Below are 17,624 nucleotides of genomic sequence, written 5' to 3' on the forward strand. Positions count from 1 at the left end.
ACCCATTTATTGACAAGGAGCCTCTTCACAGCTGTTTATGTTGGCGATATTCCCATAATGCAGTTTTGCTGTTCTAATAAAACAACTGTACCAGTTGTGTGTGGTCTTTCTTCTCAATAGCCATTGTGTTCCATACAGAAGACTTCAACCTTCTTAACCTTTTACATCAACACTTCATTCACAAAAGAAATCAACATACATCATGGAGCAATAAACAGCATACTGAGATCAGAACAGAAAGCATTTCACATTGTAACTGCTTAGAGCACCATATTTTCACCTGGTGGCAGAATATGGAACTATTATTATTATTATTATTATTATTATTATTATTATTTAGCCTGCTCCATTAAGGAATGTACCTACCACGTTTCAGCATCCTATGATGTGTACAGCCCACACTGCAGCACTTGGGACACCCTCAGTTATGTTTCAACTGAACCAGCTTGAAAGTGGTAGAAGTGGCTAAAATCATACCAAAGAAAATCAGAAGAAAAATGTCACAGTGAAAATATAACAGAAAGCTGTCATGATACACATCAAACAATTCCGTTTGGGTAGAGAATTACAAAACAATGGTAGAATTTTGTCTAGGCAAAGTATTGTGAAAGTTATTGTTGTTTCTTCATCAGTGTTTTTGTTAATAAATTGTAATGAAAATGTTGCCTTTAAGTGAAACTAGTTGTCAGAAGTGAGGCATTCTGACCTCATACTTTGATGGAAATACGTCAGTTGCTTCAAAAGGTATTTTCAAAAACAAAAAAAATTAAGATGAGCAGTGTTCTCTTATCAGGCTTTGTAGCATTTAATTGATGGAAGCCATTGCCCACAAAAGGTATTATGTCACAGCAAGTAAGACATGGTTTGACTTCCAGTACATATTAGTGAACATTAGGGTGATTTCTGAAAGGGAAACCAAATATGAAAACTTTAACTACACAAAGAAGGGCGATACAGTAACTATAAGTAAAAGAATCAGTATGGGAAAGCTTGGATGATTTCAAGTAGTGACTGCAAGTGTTATGTTATATCAGAAACAACTATTATCCTGTTGAATGTAGGTTGTAATAGACAAAGCACATTTCATCAAAGCAATCAATTTTGAATAGAATGATTGGTCACAATTGATCTTGATTTATGAAAAACACATCTTGTTGAATCGAATTATATCACAAGATAGACCTATAGTTCTGTGTATCTATCTTGTGGTGTTTCTTGGGGATTGGAATGCCCTACGACTTTTCCATCCACTTGGCACACTTTGTTGTTTTGGTGTCTAGTGATAAACTGCCATTATGATCCTTTTTTTTCCCTACATGTTTGATATAAAATATAACGGGCATCACAGCAGCTAATGTGACCTTTACACTATCAAGCAATTAAAATAAATTTTCATTTTCATGCTCACTCATTTATGTAGTGGTAACTTTTGCATCTGTTGAATGTAGGAACTATTTTGTGATGTATTTTGGTGAAACCACTTTGAAAGACAATATAAAATGTTAGCCTCCATTTTATGTGTTCCATTTCAGTGTCAACGTGCTCAGTGAGCATCTAGAAAAATGACTTCTGTTTCATTGACTGATGATGGAGGAGTAAAACTTCTTGAGAATTTGCTTATCAGCAAGCATTCAGTTTAATTTGAATCTGCTGTGCACCTCTCCCTGCTTTGATTGTAACTTTGTAATAGTGTTAGGGAATCATGCCAAATTGTTCTCATCCCTCACTAACGAGCACAGCATAAACTTATCTAGCACATGGCCCATAGTATGTCTGAATTTTTACTAGAGATCTTCCACATGGCCCTCCCCAGAGCTGAAAATACTCGTATGTTGCTGACTCTTTGGCTAGTTTCTAAACATTTTCGCACAGAAATATCTTTCCAGCATTTTTAAACAATGGAAAGTCCAAGTTGGAAATCAACAGTTATGAGAAGAATAGATTGCTACTCACCATAAAGATGACACATTGAGTTGCAAAATGAAAACAGTCTCTTCATTGAGCCTTTTTGCAGCTCAACATGTCATCTTCTTAGTGAGTTCATTTCATATTTGGCATCTGTGATTCGTCTCTCTGTGTTCACTGATTGAAAATTGTGAATATGTTTGTTGCCCGCCGATCAAGTGTGCTTCCTACATAAATGGGTTGCCTCATCACTTTCTATAGCTAATTTTCAGAAAATAATTTTATTACAGTGTTGCAAGATTCTTTGTATTTCCTCTCTACTCTAAATTTGTGTGATTAGATGGCACATTAAAATCTCGTATTACTACTTTGATATGAATTCAGAGTTTATGCACAATACTATCCAAGCTTTCTCTGAAGCATTCAACAGCTTCAGTGCTTGAAGTGGGTGGACATTACAAAAACACCGTTGTTATTTTGGCCCCCCGTGGATGCTTTTCCTCACTCAGATTATCTCATATTCTGACTGTACTTTTACACAAGACATTATGCAGCTTTTTATATCAATAAATACTCCTACGCCACTGGTGTCCAGTATATCACTGTGCATGCATTCCATTTGGAATTTCGTATTTCACTGCTATTTACAGACTGGTCAAAGAAATACTAAATTTTGAAAGGTGTGTTGGTAGCCATGGGCGATTGGTAGCACTGAATAACGTACACCAGCCTGACAATGACACCTTGCCATTTAATTGTCGTGAATACTTTGAGTGGTGTGCAATGTGCATTTGCAGTCAAAGTGTATTACAGGAACAATTTAGGTTGCCACAATAATGTTCTATCAGCACATATAATTATAACTTGGATACTTATTTCAAGCCCCCTGCGGGTTCGGGGGTTAGAATAGGCCCGCGGTATTCCTGCCTGTCGTAAGAGGCGACTAAAAGGAGTCTCACATGTTTCGGCCTTATGTGATGGTCCCCTCTCGGGTTTGACCTCCATCTTTCTAAATTATTCCGAAGAGCGAGCCAATTGGGGAAGGGCGCCTTACATGGTGCACTGTATCCGTCGTGCAATTAGACCTTTAGCCGTCTTTCTCGTCGTTGCAATGATGTCCCGCTCGTTTTCGATCTCTTGGGCGATTACCACACTGCACTCTGCAGTGTTTCTTTTAACTGCGACGACGACCTTGGCCATTTTTGCACCTAAGATCCAGCACGGTAGCCAGCCCGTTGTGGTGGGGCCGCCATGTACCCTCTTGGTTGTAGCCCCCTGACAACACAGGGATCGCTCTACTGATGCCTGCGCCGTTCACTCCCCACGTATGCCAAGGAGTAGATGCCCATCTCCCTGGGGCATCAGGACTCCCAGCAATGGCCATCCTGCCAGGTGGCTATTGCTGCGGCTGGGTGGCGCCCGTGGGGAGGGCCCTTGGTCGGAGTAGGTGGCATCAGGGCGGATGACCCGCAATGAAGCGTGGTACATCATCTCTCGCTGGTGGGCCACCACCAGCAGTCTCTAAGTGATCGAGGTCTAACCTCAACGGCAGGAAATACGATCCACGATCATTTCCCTCCCTGGCCACTCCATGGGAGGAACGTATGGCAAAAGAAGGCAGTGGAGACTATTCACCCCGGTTCCTTGTGTGTACGCGAGTTGATGGGGAATCGTTTATGTCAACCAAGCCCCAGTTTTTTGTGGAGCATTTAGAGGACAAGTTCGGGGAGGTGGAGGGCTTGTCCAAGATGCGCTCTGGTTCTGTGCTCATCAAAACGGCATCCTCTGCCCAGTCACGGAGGTTGCTCAATTGTGACAAGTTGGGGGATGTTTCAGTTAACATCACGCCGCATAAGAGTCTGAACATGGTCCAGGGTATTATATTCCACAGGGATCTTCTTCTGCAGTCCGACGATGAATTACGCGCCAACCTCGAACGACGAGGTGTTCACTTCGTCCGGCGCGTCCATCGGGGTCCGAGGGATAATCAGGTAGCCACCGGAGCCTTCATCTTGGCCTTTGAGGGTGATGTCTTACCCGAAAAGGTTAAGGTGATGGTTTACCGTTGTGATGTGAAGCCATATATCCCTCCTCCGATGCGGTGTTTTAAATGCTGGAAGTTCGGGCACATGTCATCCCGCTGTACTTCCAGCATCACGTGTCGGGATTGTGGACGTCCTTCGCATCCTGATACTCCATGTGCCCCGCCTCCTATCTGTGTTAACTGCGGAGAACACCATTCCCCCTGCTCGCCGGACTGTAGGATCTTCCAGAAAGAAAGGAAGATAATGGAATATAAGACCCTGGACCGCCTGTCCTACACCGAGGCAAGGCGGAAATTTGAGCGGCTACATCCTGTGCCAATGCCAACTAGTTATGCCGCTGCTGCAACACCAGTTCGATCTCAGCTCGGTCAGCATTCACCGGCCCCCTTGGTTGTGGGGGGCACTTCACTCCCTGTTGCTCCTGCTCCATCTACTTCAGGAGCAACACTACCCCAACCACCGGGGACATCTGTTCCCCCTTCACAGCCGGAGAAGCGTGAGCCTTCTTCGGCTCCTCTCGCTCGGAAGGGGTCCCTTGGGGCCCTCCCATCCCAGGCTTTGCCCAGTGCCAAAGTGGACACCCGCAAGGTTGTCAAACAACCACCGGTCGCTGGTCGTAGGGCGTCACGGTCGTCTTCAGTCCCAGAGACTGACCCAGTGAGGCCCTCCCAGCCAGAACCACCTAAGGCTCAGCGCGCAAAGCAGTCAAAGAAAAAGGCTCCCAAGCATCCTGAAATTGCGGTGGCACCTGTCCCACCGCAACCTTCTCCCTCTGCGTCCGAGGATGAGGTGGAGATCCTGGCGTCCGCTGAGGACATGGATCTCGCCAGTCCCTCGGATGCAGTGGATAGCTGTTGTCCAGGTGGCGACTCAGTAGCAGCAGGGGCCCCGGAGGCGTAATCTGCCCCCCCAGTCCCTTCACGCCTTTCCCATCCATGGCTAATACCATCCTTCAGTGGAACTGCAGCGGTTTCTTCCACCATCTAGCTGAGCTCCGCCAACTTCTCAGCCGTCATCCTTTCCTTTGCATTGCTCTGCAGGAAACCTGGTTTCCAGCAATGCGAACCCCCGCCCTCCGTGGCTATCGGGGTTATTTTAAGAACCGAGCAGCTTATGAAAGGGTGTCTGGTGGCGTCTGCATCTATGTCCTTAACTCTCTTCACAGCGAGTTTGTACCTCTACAAACAGCTTTAGAGGCTGTCGCTGTTCGGGTGTGGACGCCACAGGCTATCACCGTCTGCAGTATTTACCTTCCACCTGATGGTGTTGTCGCACAGCATGTCCTGGCTGCTCTGATAGCCGAACTGCCGCCACCTTTTTTGCTGCTGGGTGATTTCAATGCCCACAACCCTCTATGGGGTGGGACTGTCTCCGATGTTCGCGGTCGGGCCGTGGAGCATGTGTTGGCTCAGCTCGACCTTAGCCTCTTGAACACCGGTGCTCCCACGCATTCAGTGTGGCCCATGGCTCGTTCTCGGCCATCGATCTCTCTATTTGCAGCCCTGGCCTTGTCCCATCCCTCCACTGGCGAGTGCACCCTGACCTGTGTGGTAGTGACCATTTTCCCATCTATTTGTCACTGCCCCAGTGTCATTCTTCTGGGCGCTTGCCCCGCTGGGCTCTCCACAGGGCTGACTGGCCAGCTTTTACTTCCGCTGCAACCATTGAGTCTCCCCCACAGGGTGACATTGACGAGGTGGTTCGTGTTTTAACCACGGCCATCATTTCAGCGGCCGAGGCTTCCATCCCCCGTTCTTCTGGCCTCCCTCGGAGGACGACTGTCCCCTGGTGGTCGCCGGAGATTGCTGAAGCTATTCGCGACCGTAGGCGGGCTCTCCAGCGTCATAGGCGGCACCCGTCTCTGGAGACCCTCATCGCCTTTAAGAGGCTCCGTGCCTTCGCCCGCCGTCTTATTGCACGGCGTAAGCAGGAGTGCTGGGAGAGGTACGTCTCCTCCCTGGGCTCCCGTGTCTCGTCCTCGCACGTGTGGTCCCGGATCCGGCGGATTTATGGCTCCCAGACCCCTATGGGTGTCCCTGGGCTCTCCTTGGACGGCGCTGTCTGCACGGACGCTGCCGCCATTGCTGAACGGCTAGCCGCGCACTTTGCTCAGAGCTCTGCGACTGCTTCCTATCCCCCCGCCTTTCGCTCTCTAAAGGAGCGAGCCGAGCGGACGCCGTTCTCATTCCACACGCGTCATTATGAAACATACAATGCTCCTTTCAGCGAGACGGAATTCCTCGCTGCCCTCGCCGATTGCCCTGATACAGCACCAGGACCGGACTGCATCCACGCACAGATGCTGAAGCATCTCTCCAGGGAGTGCCAGAGACACATTCTCGCGATATTTAATCGCATTTGGAGCGAAGGCGTGTTCCCGTCGCAATGGCGAGAGGGTGTTATTGTCCCCATCTTGAAGCCCGGTGCAGACCCACTGGCGGTGGACAGCTATCGTCCCATTACCCTCACCAACGTTTTGTGTAAATTACTCGAACGTATGGTGGGGCGGCGTTTGTGTTGGGTCCTTGAGTCGCGCGGTCTCCTCGCTCCATCCCAGGGTGGCTTCCGCCGGGGCCGGTCTGCAGTGGACAATTTGGTACGGCTGGAATCTGCTGTCCGTACGGCCTTTGCCCGACGTCAGCATCTCGTTGCCGTGTTTTTCGATCTGCGGAAGGCGTATGACACCACATGGAGGCATCACATCCTCGCCACATTGCATGAGTGGGGTCTTCGTGGTCGGCTCCCGGCTTTTCTTCAAAGCTTTCTATTGCACCGCTCTTTCCGGGTGCAAGTCGGTGCCACCTCTAGTTCCTCTTACATACAGGAAAATGGGGTCCCGCAGGGCTCGGTGTTGAGCGTCTCCTTATTTTTAGTGGCCATTAATGGTCTGGCAGCAGCAGTGGGGTCGTCGGTGTCTCCTTCTTTGTATGCCGACGACTTCTGCATCTCATTTAGCTCCACGACTACGGGAGTCGCCGAACGCAGGCTGCAAGTCGCCGTTCGCAAGGCAGCATCATGGGCTCTGACTCACGGTTTTCAGTTCTCTGCACCCAAGACTCGAGTTATGCACTTCTGCAGGCGTCGGACGGTCCACCCTCATCCTGAACTTTACCTCGACGGCCACCTGCTTGAAGTGGTGGACACTTGCCGCTTCTTGGGACTCGTGTTTGATGCCCGGCTCACATGGGTTCCTCATGTTACTCAGCTGAAGCAAAAATGCTGGCGGCACCTCAACGCCCTCCGCTGCCTTAGCCACACGTCTTGGGGTGCAGATCGCTGCACGCTGCTGCGGTTGTACCGAGCCCTAGTGCAGTCCCGGCTTGATTATGGGAGCCTGGCCTATGGGTCTGCGTCCCCCTCAGTGTTGAAGTTGTTAGACCCCATACACCACTGTGGGGTTAGGCTTGCCACTGGCGCTTTTCGCACCAGCCCCGTGGATAGTCTACTGGTGGAGGCCGGGGTTCCCCCGCTGCGGATTCGCCGCCATCCTCTGCTCGTCGACTATGCTGTCCACGTTCATTGCTCGCCAGATCATCCCAATCGTCGCCTGCTTTTCCCTGCTATGGTCCTCCATCTGCCCGAACGGCGACCTAGGTCTGGGCTTTCCGTCGCTGTCCGCGTTCAGTCCCTGCTGTCGGAATTGGGTTCATTCCCTCTTCCGCCTCCCTTCCGGGTCCGTGCACCTACGCCTCCCTGGTGTTTGTCCCGGCCGTCCGTCCGTCTGGACTTGGCACAGGGACCCAAGGACTCGGTTCCGCCTGTGGCCCTCCGTCGCCGTTTTCTTGCTCTCCTCGCCTCATTTTCGGACAGTGAGACTGTCTACACTGATGGTTCCCTGGTTGATGGTCGCACTGCCTACTCTTTTGCTCATGCTGCTCATGTTGAGCAGCGCTCCTTGCCGGCTGGCTGCAGTGTTTTTACTGCAGAGCTGGTGGCCATATTGCGCGCTCTTGAGCATATGCGTTTCTGCTCAGGTAGGTCTGTCGTCATCTGCAGTGACTCCCTGAGCAGCCTTCAGGCCATCGACCGCTGTTATCCCTCCTCTCCTCTGGTGTCCTCCATTCAGGAGAGTGTTTCCGCCATTGCCCGTTCTGGTCATTCGGTGGTCCTGGTTTGGACGCCCGGTCATGTTGGCATCCCAGGGAACGAACGTGTAGACAGGCTGGCCAAAGGGGCGATCGACGCCCCGGCTTTGGAGGTCGGCCTTACGGCTCGCGACCAGCAGATGGTGTTGCGCCGTAAGGTGCTTGGGGTGTGGGCTGCTGAGTGGCGTGGCATGACAGCCCCGAATAAACTGCGGGCTGTCAAGGGGACGACCGATGTGTGGCGTTCCTCCCTGCGGGCTTCTCGCAGGGACTCGGTAGTCCTGTGTCGGCTGCGCATCGGCCATACATACCTGACGCACGGCCATCTGTTGCGTCAGGAGGATCCCCCCTTGTGTCGGTGTGGGTCCCGGCTGACGGTCGGCCACATTTTGCTGGAGTGTCCTCGACTGCGCACACTCCGGCAATCTTTTAATCTCCCGGGCACTTTGGCTTTGATTTTATCTGACGATGCCTCCATGGCTGATGCCGTTTTAAATTTTATCCGTGGTAGTCCGTTTTATGGTTCGATTTAGGGAGGTCTTGCACCTTTCCTTTTCTGTGTCTTTTGTCCTTGTGTCTGTTGCTGTTCTGGTGCGCCGTGAGATGGTTGGCTCTTTCCCTTTTTTGTTCTCGTGGTCAGTCAACCAGTCTCCGGCCGTCTTCCTTTCTTCTGTTTCTTTCTGTCTGGTGTTCCTCTGTCCTGTTCTTATCTGTAATGTTTGTTGCTCCATTTGTGTTCTTTTAGCGCCTGGGGGGACGTCTCCTCCCCCTTTGGTTTTTACCTGCTCCGTGGATTTTCGGCTCGCCTGATTTTGGAATGGGGGACTGATGACCTTCGCTGTTTAGTCCCCCTTAAACATCCCAACAACCACCACCACTTATTTCAAGGAAACTGGTTTGCAATGGAAACCTCCAAGCCGCTTGCAAACCATTCGTACATGCCAATCCATTGTCACTCAGCATCTTTACAGTTACATAGTTCAAGTATTTGAAGAATTTTAGTAAAGAACTTGCAATACGATGGTGAGAGCTGCAGGAGAGGTGGGGATACAGTGACTGTATCAAGTAATGAAAATTGTGTGGAGACAGAAGATGATCCCATAAGGTTGGAAGAAGGGAATAGAAAAGAGTGCAAGAACTGTCTGAGGATAACATTGATGAGTCATTGTGCAAAGATTTTTGAAAAAATTTAGGAAGTACAAATTCAGGCAAAATTAGGAGGAGGGATGAGAGAAGAGCAACATGGCTTCAGAACAGGAAGGTCCATGGTGGCTCTAATTTTTGCTGTAAAACAATTGCAGGAACAGCTTTGTGAATATGGAATAGATCTACTAATGACCTTCCTGGACATTGAAAAAACGTATGATATTGTACATAATAGCAAAGTGTGGAAAGTCCTGGAGAACAGAGGAGTAGCAAAACAGATTATTTGGAGGATAAGGGAAATGTACCATGGAAGTGTGAGCTGTGTGAAAGTGGGAGCAGAGAGATCAGCTTTGATTGAACACAAGAATGGCTTGAGGCAGGGAAGTGCACTTTCACCATTACTCTTCATTGTAGTGATGGATGATATAACATGGACAGTAGCACAAGTAATTGGTGAAGGAAAAATGAAAACTACGGTGTTTGCAAATGATCTGATGATTTGGGGGAATAAGGAGGAAGTAGTACAAGAGCAGTTGGATGTATGGGAATGAACAGTACAAGAATATGGGATGAAATTTAGTATAAGTAAGAGTGAGATGATTATCACAGCAAGTACAAAGGAGAGAGGAACAACTGGAATAATGATTGGTGGGGAACAATTGATGAGAGTGGAGAGTATCAAGTACCTAGGAAGCCTGGTACAGGAAGATGAAAAAAAACGACAGAGAAATAAACAAGAGGGGGGGGGGGGGGGGGGAGAAAAGCAGAAGCATTTCGGAAGAGTATCAGAAGCCTGATATGGAGAAAGGATGTACCCCAAATCAGTAAAAGATTATATACTGGTCATACTATGTCCCGATACTGATATATGCATCAGAAACCTGGGTTATGAAAGGCAGAGAGAAAAGCAAAGCACAAGCTAGTGAGATGAAATTCTTGAGGAACAGTATTGGAGTGACAAAGATAGACAGGTTAAGAAAGGAGAGGATCAGGGAGTTAATGAAGGTGGAACCATTACAGGCTGAGATGGTATGGGCATGTTAAGTGAATGGAGGAGAAGAGGATACCCAGGAGGATATGCAAAATGAAACTGGAAGGAAAGAGACCAAGAGGAAGTCCGGGAGACAGATGGCTGAAAGGAGTGGAGGAATGTGTCCAGAAGAAAGGAGAAGACTGGGCCAAGGTGAAGATGAAGAGATGGTGGCAAGACAGAAGACAATGGAGAGGTTTATGTTCCAAACAGACACGGCCATAGGCTGGAAACTGTCCAAGATGATGATGACGACGACTTGCAATGACATCCATACAAGTTCTAGATCATCCAGGAACTGAACCTCAATAATCATGTTATGCAACATCAATTTGTGAATTAATGCTTCAAAAGATAAACAAGGATGAGGAGTTTATTAACCAGCTGTGGATATCATACAAAGTGTTATGTCACCATGCCTGAAACCTTTGTTCTGCAACAACTACAGAGATTTCCACAAATTACTGATACAGCCTACTTTCAACTAAATGGATCAACGTCACACAAACCGTGGATATCAGTGGCTGATGTACACCAGTTGTTTGGGGAATGTGTAATTTCAATGGGCTCCCAGATGTCCTGATTTATTAGTTTGTAATTTCTTTTTGTGGGTTCATGTTAAAAGCAAAGTATTCCTTAGTCGACCTGTGACAACAGAAGAATTGGGAGTCAAGATCCAAGAAGCATTTGCTGAAATTCCAGTTAAGATGTTATATCAAACCATGGGTAATGTGACTAAGAGTCTGCAGGAATATTTGCTTAGAGAAGCAGCTCACCTGCCAGATGTTATCTTCAAAAAATAAACTGTACTGTATGTTTTCTGAAATGAAGTTATTTTTACTATTAAATGATATAAATAAATATTTAAAAAATGTTTTTGTAAAAATTATTTAATTTTCCAAATTTCCTGTTCTTTGAATCATTTTGTTTTTTTGGCTACAGCTGTCTTTCTGTTTATTACCTACTTGTTGTTATCATTAGGAATGAGAGTAATGCTAGAACCTTGCCCTCAGTGCTGCTGCAGTTAATGAATATTAAATTTAAATTTTGTTTTCTGGACTTGCAGTTGTGCATAGTCCCCTCCATAACAAATGTGACTGTGTGCTGTAATACTCCCAGTAACTCATCCGTCATACAGAACTGTTTATTTAACAAAGAAACCTCACCTGCATGCCACGGGTGCTCTGCAAAATGAGGAGCTGTTTGCATAACGTATTGCATACCTGACCAGAGAAGTGGGATCTTACAATTCTTCACCCTATAATGCAAGCCAAGAAATCCCCATAACTATTACAGAATTGATAGTGTGACTGAATTTATTCTTTCACTCTGCTCCAGGCAGAGGGTCACAGTCCGTTTTGGGGGCAGTATAAAGTGTTAAAAGCTATGTTTTCACTCTGCAAGGTAGGCTAGTGCTCTTCAGAACATCAACCAGCTTCCGAAATAAGCAGGATGGTTTTTGAACCAAGGCACTAGGCGTATTGGGGCTGACACGAGCCATGTCTTGCAACCAGCTACATCAAGTGCATTTCCATTGTACTCTCTATTTTGGGCTTTCCAATGACAGGCAATTCCTCCTGATTCATAAATCGTGATCTGTCAGGGTGCCAGTCTCACAAGGTGAGGTGATTTGTGTCAGTTCAGTTTTATTTTCAGGACAGTTTCTGTTGTCATGGCTATAAAACTAAGTAAGCATGATAATTCATTTAAAGAGATGTGCTTCAGTTACTCTAATATTTATTCAAACCACGATTAGTTTTGAGATTTTAAAATTCCAGCTTCAGATGTATGAAATGATATATTTGATAATACAAGGAGCAGTCAAAAAGTTTCTAGCCTGAGATAGTTACCATAATGTCTCACACAAACACCACCACCTACTTTTGTGGTGACCCTTTGTGGGTATGCAAGTCAAATTTTGTGGCTCCAGCTTCATTAGTTTTGCCGCTAGAATGCATTGTATACCGTAGTGTAAGCAAAATGGCAAATACTGAGAGAATCAAGAACCGAGCTGTGATTGAATATTTTCATTTGAAGGGAATGACACACAAGGAAATTGCAGAGGACATGCAGAATACGCTTATGGACAGTGCTCCATCTTATTCAACAGTGAAAAACTGGGTGTCCGACTTCAAATGTGAAGAACAAGTGTGGAAGATGCGCCAAGCAGTAGAAGGACTGTCATCTTGCCACTGATGAAACAGTGACTGCAATTCACGATATGATTTTGCAGGATCGTCGAAATGTTGCAGCACATTGTAACTACTTTTGGAATCTCCCATGGGTGTGCTCATGGTATTGTTGTAGATATTTTGGGAATGCGGAAAGTTTCATCTTGGTAGGTGCCAAAAGACTTGTATGCTTATTAGAGACGGGAGCATATGCGGTGTTGTGTAGAACGTTCGCCAATTTTAAGTGGATGAAGAAGGCTTTCTTGCAAGATACGTGACAATGGACAAAACATGGGTTCACCACATTGATCCTGAGATAAAGCAACAGTCACAACAATGGAAACATCATTCATCCCCTACCCCAAAAAAATTCTAGGTGCAAAAATCAGCCAGTAAGGTGATGGCTTTGGTCTTCTGGGATGCAGAAGGGGTAATCATAATGGATTACTTTCAATAGGGCATAACTATCAGTGCATCATACTATTGCACCCTCCTATGCTGTTTGAGAAAAGAGATAAAAAAGGCACGGAAAATTGGCACGCAGAGTTCTTCTGCATCAAGACAATGCACAGACACGCAAAGGCGTTGCAAAACTGGAAACTCTGCATGACTGCGGGTTGAAAATTGTTGCATCATCTGCCATATTCTCAAGGTTTGTCTCCATCAGACATTTTTCTTTTCCCAAACCTAAAAAAAGACCTCAAAGGACGAATATTTGACAATGATGATGCAGTGATTGATGCTGTGAATGCTTTGTTGGACTCGAAATTGAAGTCCTTTTATTTTAATAGTTTGCAGAAGTTGTCTGAGTGTGCCAGCAAGTGTATTAGTGTACATGGGTATTATATTGAAAAATAAATTGGTATTATGAAACTTCTGTCATTCTTTATTTGTTAGGCTAGAAGCTTTTTGACACCCCCCCCCCCCCCCCTTTGTTATGTATTACCAAATACTATAATTTCATAGAACTGAAAATGAGATTTTAAAATCTCGAAACTGATCATGGTTTGAATAAATTATCGTGCCACTCAGCTGCAGATTCCCATACACCAAATCTTGTGCTAATTAAGCAACGAAGAATTGAAAAGATCTAAAGCTTTTAAATTTTAATGAAAGTGACTGAACTACCAAGGTATCTCACATTAACATAGTCCTTTTAAAATACACAGACTTAAAAACCACTGTTGAACGAAGGGTAAAAGGAAAGCTAGTGTTAGCTTTCGCACAGTAGTGTGTAATAAGATGATTAAACTAAACTCTCTGTATGAACTAAATACTGCTCCTACTAATTATTGCTCACAGTTTGGGAGCTGACACATTACATTTCTGTAGCAGTTCAGACACTTCATTGCCATGGAAACATTCAGTTATTCGTGTTTTGTACAGGGATAGAAATTTCGTTGCATAAAGTATACATGTTGAAGTTTACCTTTTGTCACCAGTTACAGTACTTCTTTGTTTACTTTTTAAATTTCATTCTTTCTACAGGTGATGCAAGCAATCAAGTCCATATGGAAGGATATAGTGTTTCTAATCAGTGCATGGCTCTTGTGAGAGACAACTGTCTTGTCCCAACAAAAGATGCACCAGAACTTGGTTATGTTCGTGAATCAACGGATAAACAGTACGTGCCAGATGTCTACTACAAGGTAGGTGTTCACTCAATCTCACTTCCTCGTACTGTTACAAATGATTGTACATGTTAAAAAAATTAATTTGTAAGCCTGCAAATACAAGGCATTTAAATTAGTATCTAAATAAGCAGTTTGGTGCTCCAGATAAAATTGTTTTCTGTTTCAGCTAGCTTACTTTACTTCAGAATTGTTTATTTACCTTTGATTGCCATGCAGAAGAAATATTACATGCCTTTAATTAATAAAGTTCTGTGGTGCCATGTGTGCCAAAAATACTCTGTCATTGAATGAGTTTGTACTTTCCACAGGAGGCTAACAACAAACTTTGAAACCAAAAAAAAGAGGACTAAAAAATTTAAAAAAGTGAAACACCTAACAAATATTTATAACACTGTGTACAATAAATAATATATTAATGAGATAAATTAAATGTTTCAGAGTCATATTAAGTATCAGCTTTATCTGTGATAATGAAAACAGGCCAAAGCAATGAATTAAAATTTGTATCGAGGCTGGATTTCCTGCTCACTAAGTAGATGCACGAACTGTTGTGCCGCCTTGCTCTGTGGCTGACATAGCTACACGGAATATCACAGTATGTTTCCCTCTGTAATACAAACTTCGGTTCACACCTCATTGGCTTGGTGTTCTCCTTCTTGACTCATATCAGCATTGCAGAAGCAGACTTCTTTACATCTGAGGAAATTACACCTTCTCATGCATGTCACGTACTTGGTGGTATTGCGTTATTATGACTAGTTTTCCAAAGGTTTCAGTGATTCTGAGGGAATGTCATCTACCCCAAGTGGCTCTAACACTTCTGTGTAATCCAAATTCTATATATCCGACCTTTCAGCCTTCCCTTTTGCTTCCTTAGTACCAGCTTACCATCTGAGATTTTTCATTCATGCAACTGCTTCTCTGTTCTTCAAAGGTTTCTCTAATTTTCTATATGCTGCGTGTTTGTATGTTTTGTTTTCTTCAAATAAATACAGTAGATCATGTATTAGCCAAGGACATATAACGGGTGTTGTCTTGTTTTCTGTTTGATCCACTGTTGATTGCACTGTTCCATCTGTCAGATATACCCAGCCAACACTGGAGGAAAAGATAGATTGCCACTTACCATAAAGATGAGACGGCCACAGCACTCCTCAGCAAAAGAGAAATGCACACCATTCAGACACACAAGCAGGCACACCTCATGTTTCTTCTGCTGAAAGGTTGGTTTTGTGAAGAAGGGACCTGGGGAAGGATAGTGAGGCCAAACTGAAGGTAAAGAACTCCAGGAAGGTGACCAGTGGGTGGTTAGGTGGCATGGAGGGATAATCACAGTTGGATGGTTGTATGAACTGGGAGAGGCAGGGTACAGTGTTGGAATTAGGTTGGTTTTGGTTGGAGGGATTGGCGATAAAGAAGTGCTCCCATCGCTGGGATCGGGAGAAGGAGAGTAGGTCTTTGACAAGTCCAGCATGGTTAAACTTGGGTTTAGGGTGAAGGTGAGACCTCTGAATAGGACTGAAACTTCAGTGGAACTGAAGGTTGTGGTGGAAAGATTGACAACAGTGCTACTAGGGATTTTTGGGGGATATGGCAAGTTGAAAAGGTGAGCTAGGCAGGGGTTTAGGTGCAATGAGGGGTGGAAAGGAGGAACAGTATGGGGAGGATAGGGCTTTGATACTTGTGGCCCAAGGCGGCAGTATGATGTCATTTTTTTATTGTATTTTTTCTCCTCTCCCAGTCATTAGTTGCCTAATACTCCAGTAGAAAATCTTGTGACCTCTGGTTCTTTCACCTTATTCAGGTCCCATCTCCTTAATTTCCTACTTTTGCATGATTTCTTCAGTGTTAATCTCTAATTCATGATCAATAAATTATGGACAGGTTCAAAATCTGCTCTTTGAATTATTTTGCTGCTCAATATCTGGTTTTCAATCTCTGTTTTACTATTTATAAAACAGTGATTATAAACCTTTCTTCGTAATTCTTAAACCAAGTGTTTGCAGTGAGTAGACTGTGCTCTTTGTAAAATTCTACCAGACAGCTTCCATCTTTCATCCTTTTCCCCCAGTCTTTGTTCTCCTATTATTTTTCCTTATCTCCAGTTTCCTTCTGTGGAATTCCTGTCCTCTATCATAATTAAATTTTTGTCTCCATTAATGGACTGTATAATTTATTTTATCTCATCACACGCTATTTCAATATCTTCTTCATCAGTGGACCTACTTGGCATACAAACTTGTACTACTGTGGTGACTCTTGGTTTTGTATCTGCCTTGAATATGATAATGTGTTTTTTATGCTGTTTGTAGTACTCCTCTGCATTCTTATTTTCTTATCAGTTGACAGCCCTACTCCTACATTATTTCTATTTAACTTTGCATTAATTATGACAGCCCTACTCCTACATTATTTCTATTTGACTTTGCATTAATTACCCTGTATTCACCTAACCAGAAATTCCATTCTTGTTGCCACCACACTTTATTAATTCCTATTATATGTAATTTCAGCCCATCCGTTTGTCTTTTCAACTTCTCTAACCTGCCTACATACTTAAAGGATATAACATTCCACTGTTCTTCTCATAGAATGTCAAATTTATTTTTTCTTATGACAACATCCTTCTGAGTAGCCCCCATGCAGAGATTCAAATGGAGGACTGTTATGCCTTCAGAATATTTTACCCAAGAGAATGCCATCATCATTAAACCATACCATAAAGCTGCATGTTCTTGGAAAATGTAATGACTGTAATTTTCCTTTGCTCTCAGCTGTTCATTGTGCCAACATAACAAAACCATGTTGACTAATATTACAAGGTCAGGTCAAACATCAGGACTGCTGTCATTGCAAAGGCAGCTGCCCCTCTTCAGGAACCATGTATTAGTCTGCTTTCCCCATGTATAATATCTGATTTGGTTGCACCAGCAGTATTGGTATCTGTCTTGTTGAGGTACACACATCACCGCAAAATGGCAAGGTTCACAGATCAGGAGTCAGTTACACTAGTTTCTGTTTCATTATGTGGACTGTAGAGAGGTTAAAGAAATCTCAGAGCACTTTAATGTGGCCCCTGTGTTGGCCATATTTGTACCATGTGACTAATAAAATGTGAAAAAGTTCACCATTATAATGAACTAAGCATCTTATAGTGACAAAAAGAGACTTACAATATTGAGTAATTGCTACAAATAAGGATAGCTTTTATCTTTGTGATAAGAAAGATAAAATTATATGAATAGGTGCCATAGGGCAAGGAGAAGTGTGTGTGTGTGTGGGGGGGGGGGGGGGGGGTCAAGAAGGTAATTTCAGAGTAGAGGAATATGAAAGAGCTCAGTGTGGGTTATTTAAAAAAGGCCATCCAAGTGCTGACAGAAAGAGGTAATTGAAGCCAATGCTAAAAGATGAAATGGGTGAGTAAAACCTAACAGTGGAAAATCCAGTATGGAATGTAACAATATTATGATCCTTCTCATAACATTGAGAAAAACCTAGTGAGACAGAGGATCTTGAGGTGAAAAGGGGTAAGAAAAGTACGAGGTGAAGAACAAAGAATTTAGGCTTCCCACATCAACAGCTATACAGACATGTCGTACTGAAGGATG

General features: G+C 44.7%; 1 protein-coding gene across 1 annotated transcript in view; it reads left to right on the top strand.

The window, feature by feature from the left end:
• LOC126162925 (nuclear protein localization protein 4 homolog) overlaps window positions 1-17,624 on the top strand; it is a 301,306-nt gene that overhangs the window by 185,845 nt on the left and 97,837 nt on the right. The window contains exon 8 of the mRNA XM_049919743.1: window positions 13,871-14,031. Within this exon, the coding sequence (XP_049775700.1) occupies window positions 13,871-14,031 (161 nt within the window). The remainder of the gene's footprint in view (window positions 1-13,870; window positions 14,032-17,624) is intronic.

This window comes from Schistocerca cancellata, chromosome 2, assembly GCF_023864275.1.
Source record: "Schistocerca cancellata isolate TAMUIC-IGC-003103 chromosome 2, iqSchCanc2.1, whole genome shotgun sequence".
NCBI lineage: Eukaryota > Metazoa > Arthropoda > Insecta > Orthoptera > Acrididae > Schistocerca > Schistocerca cancellata.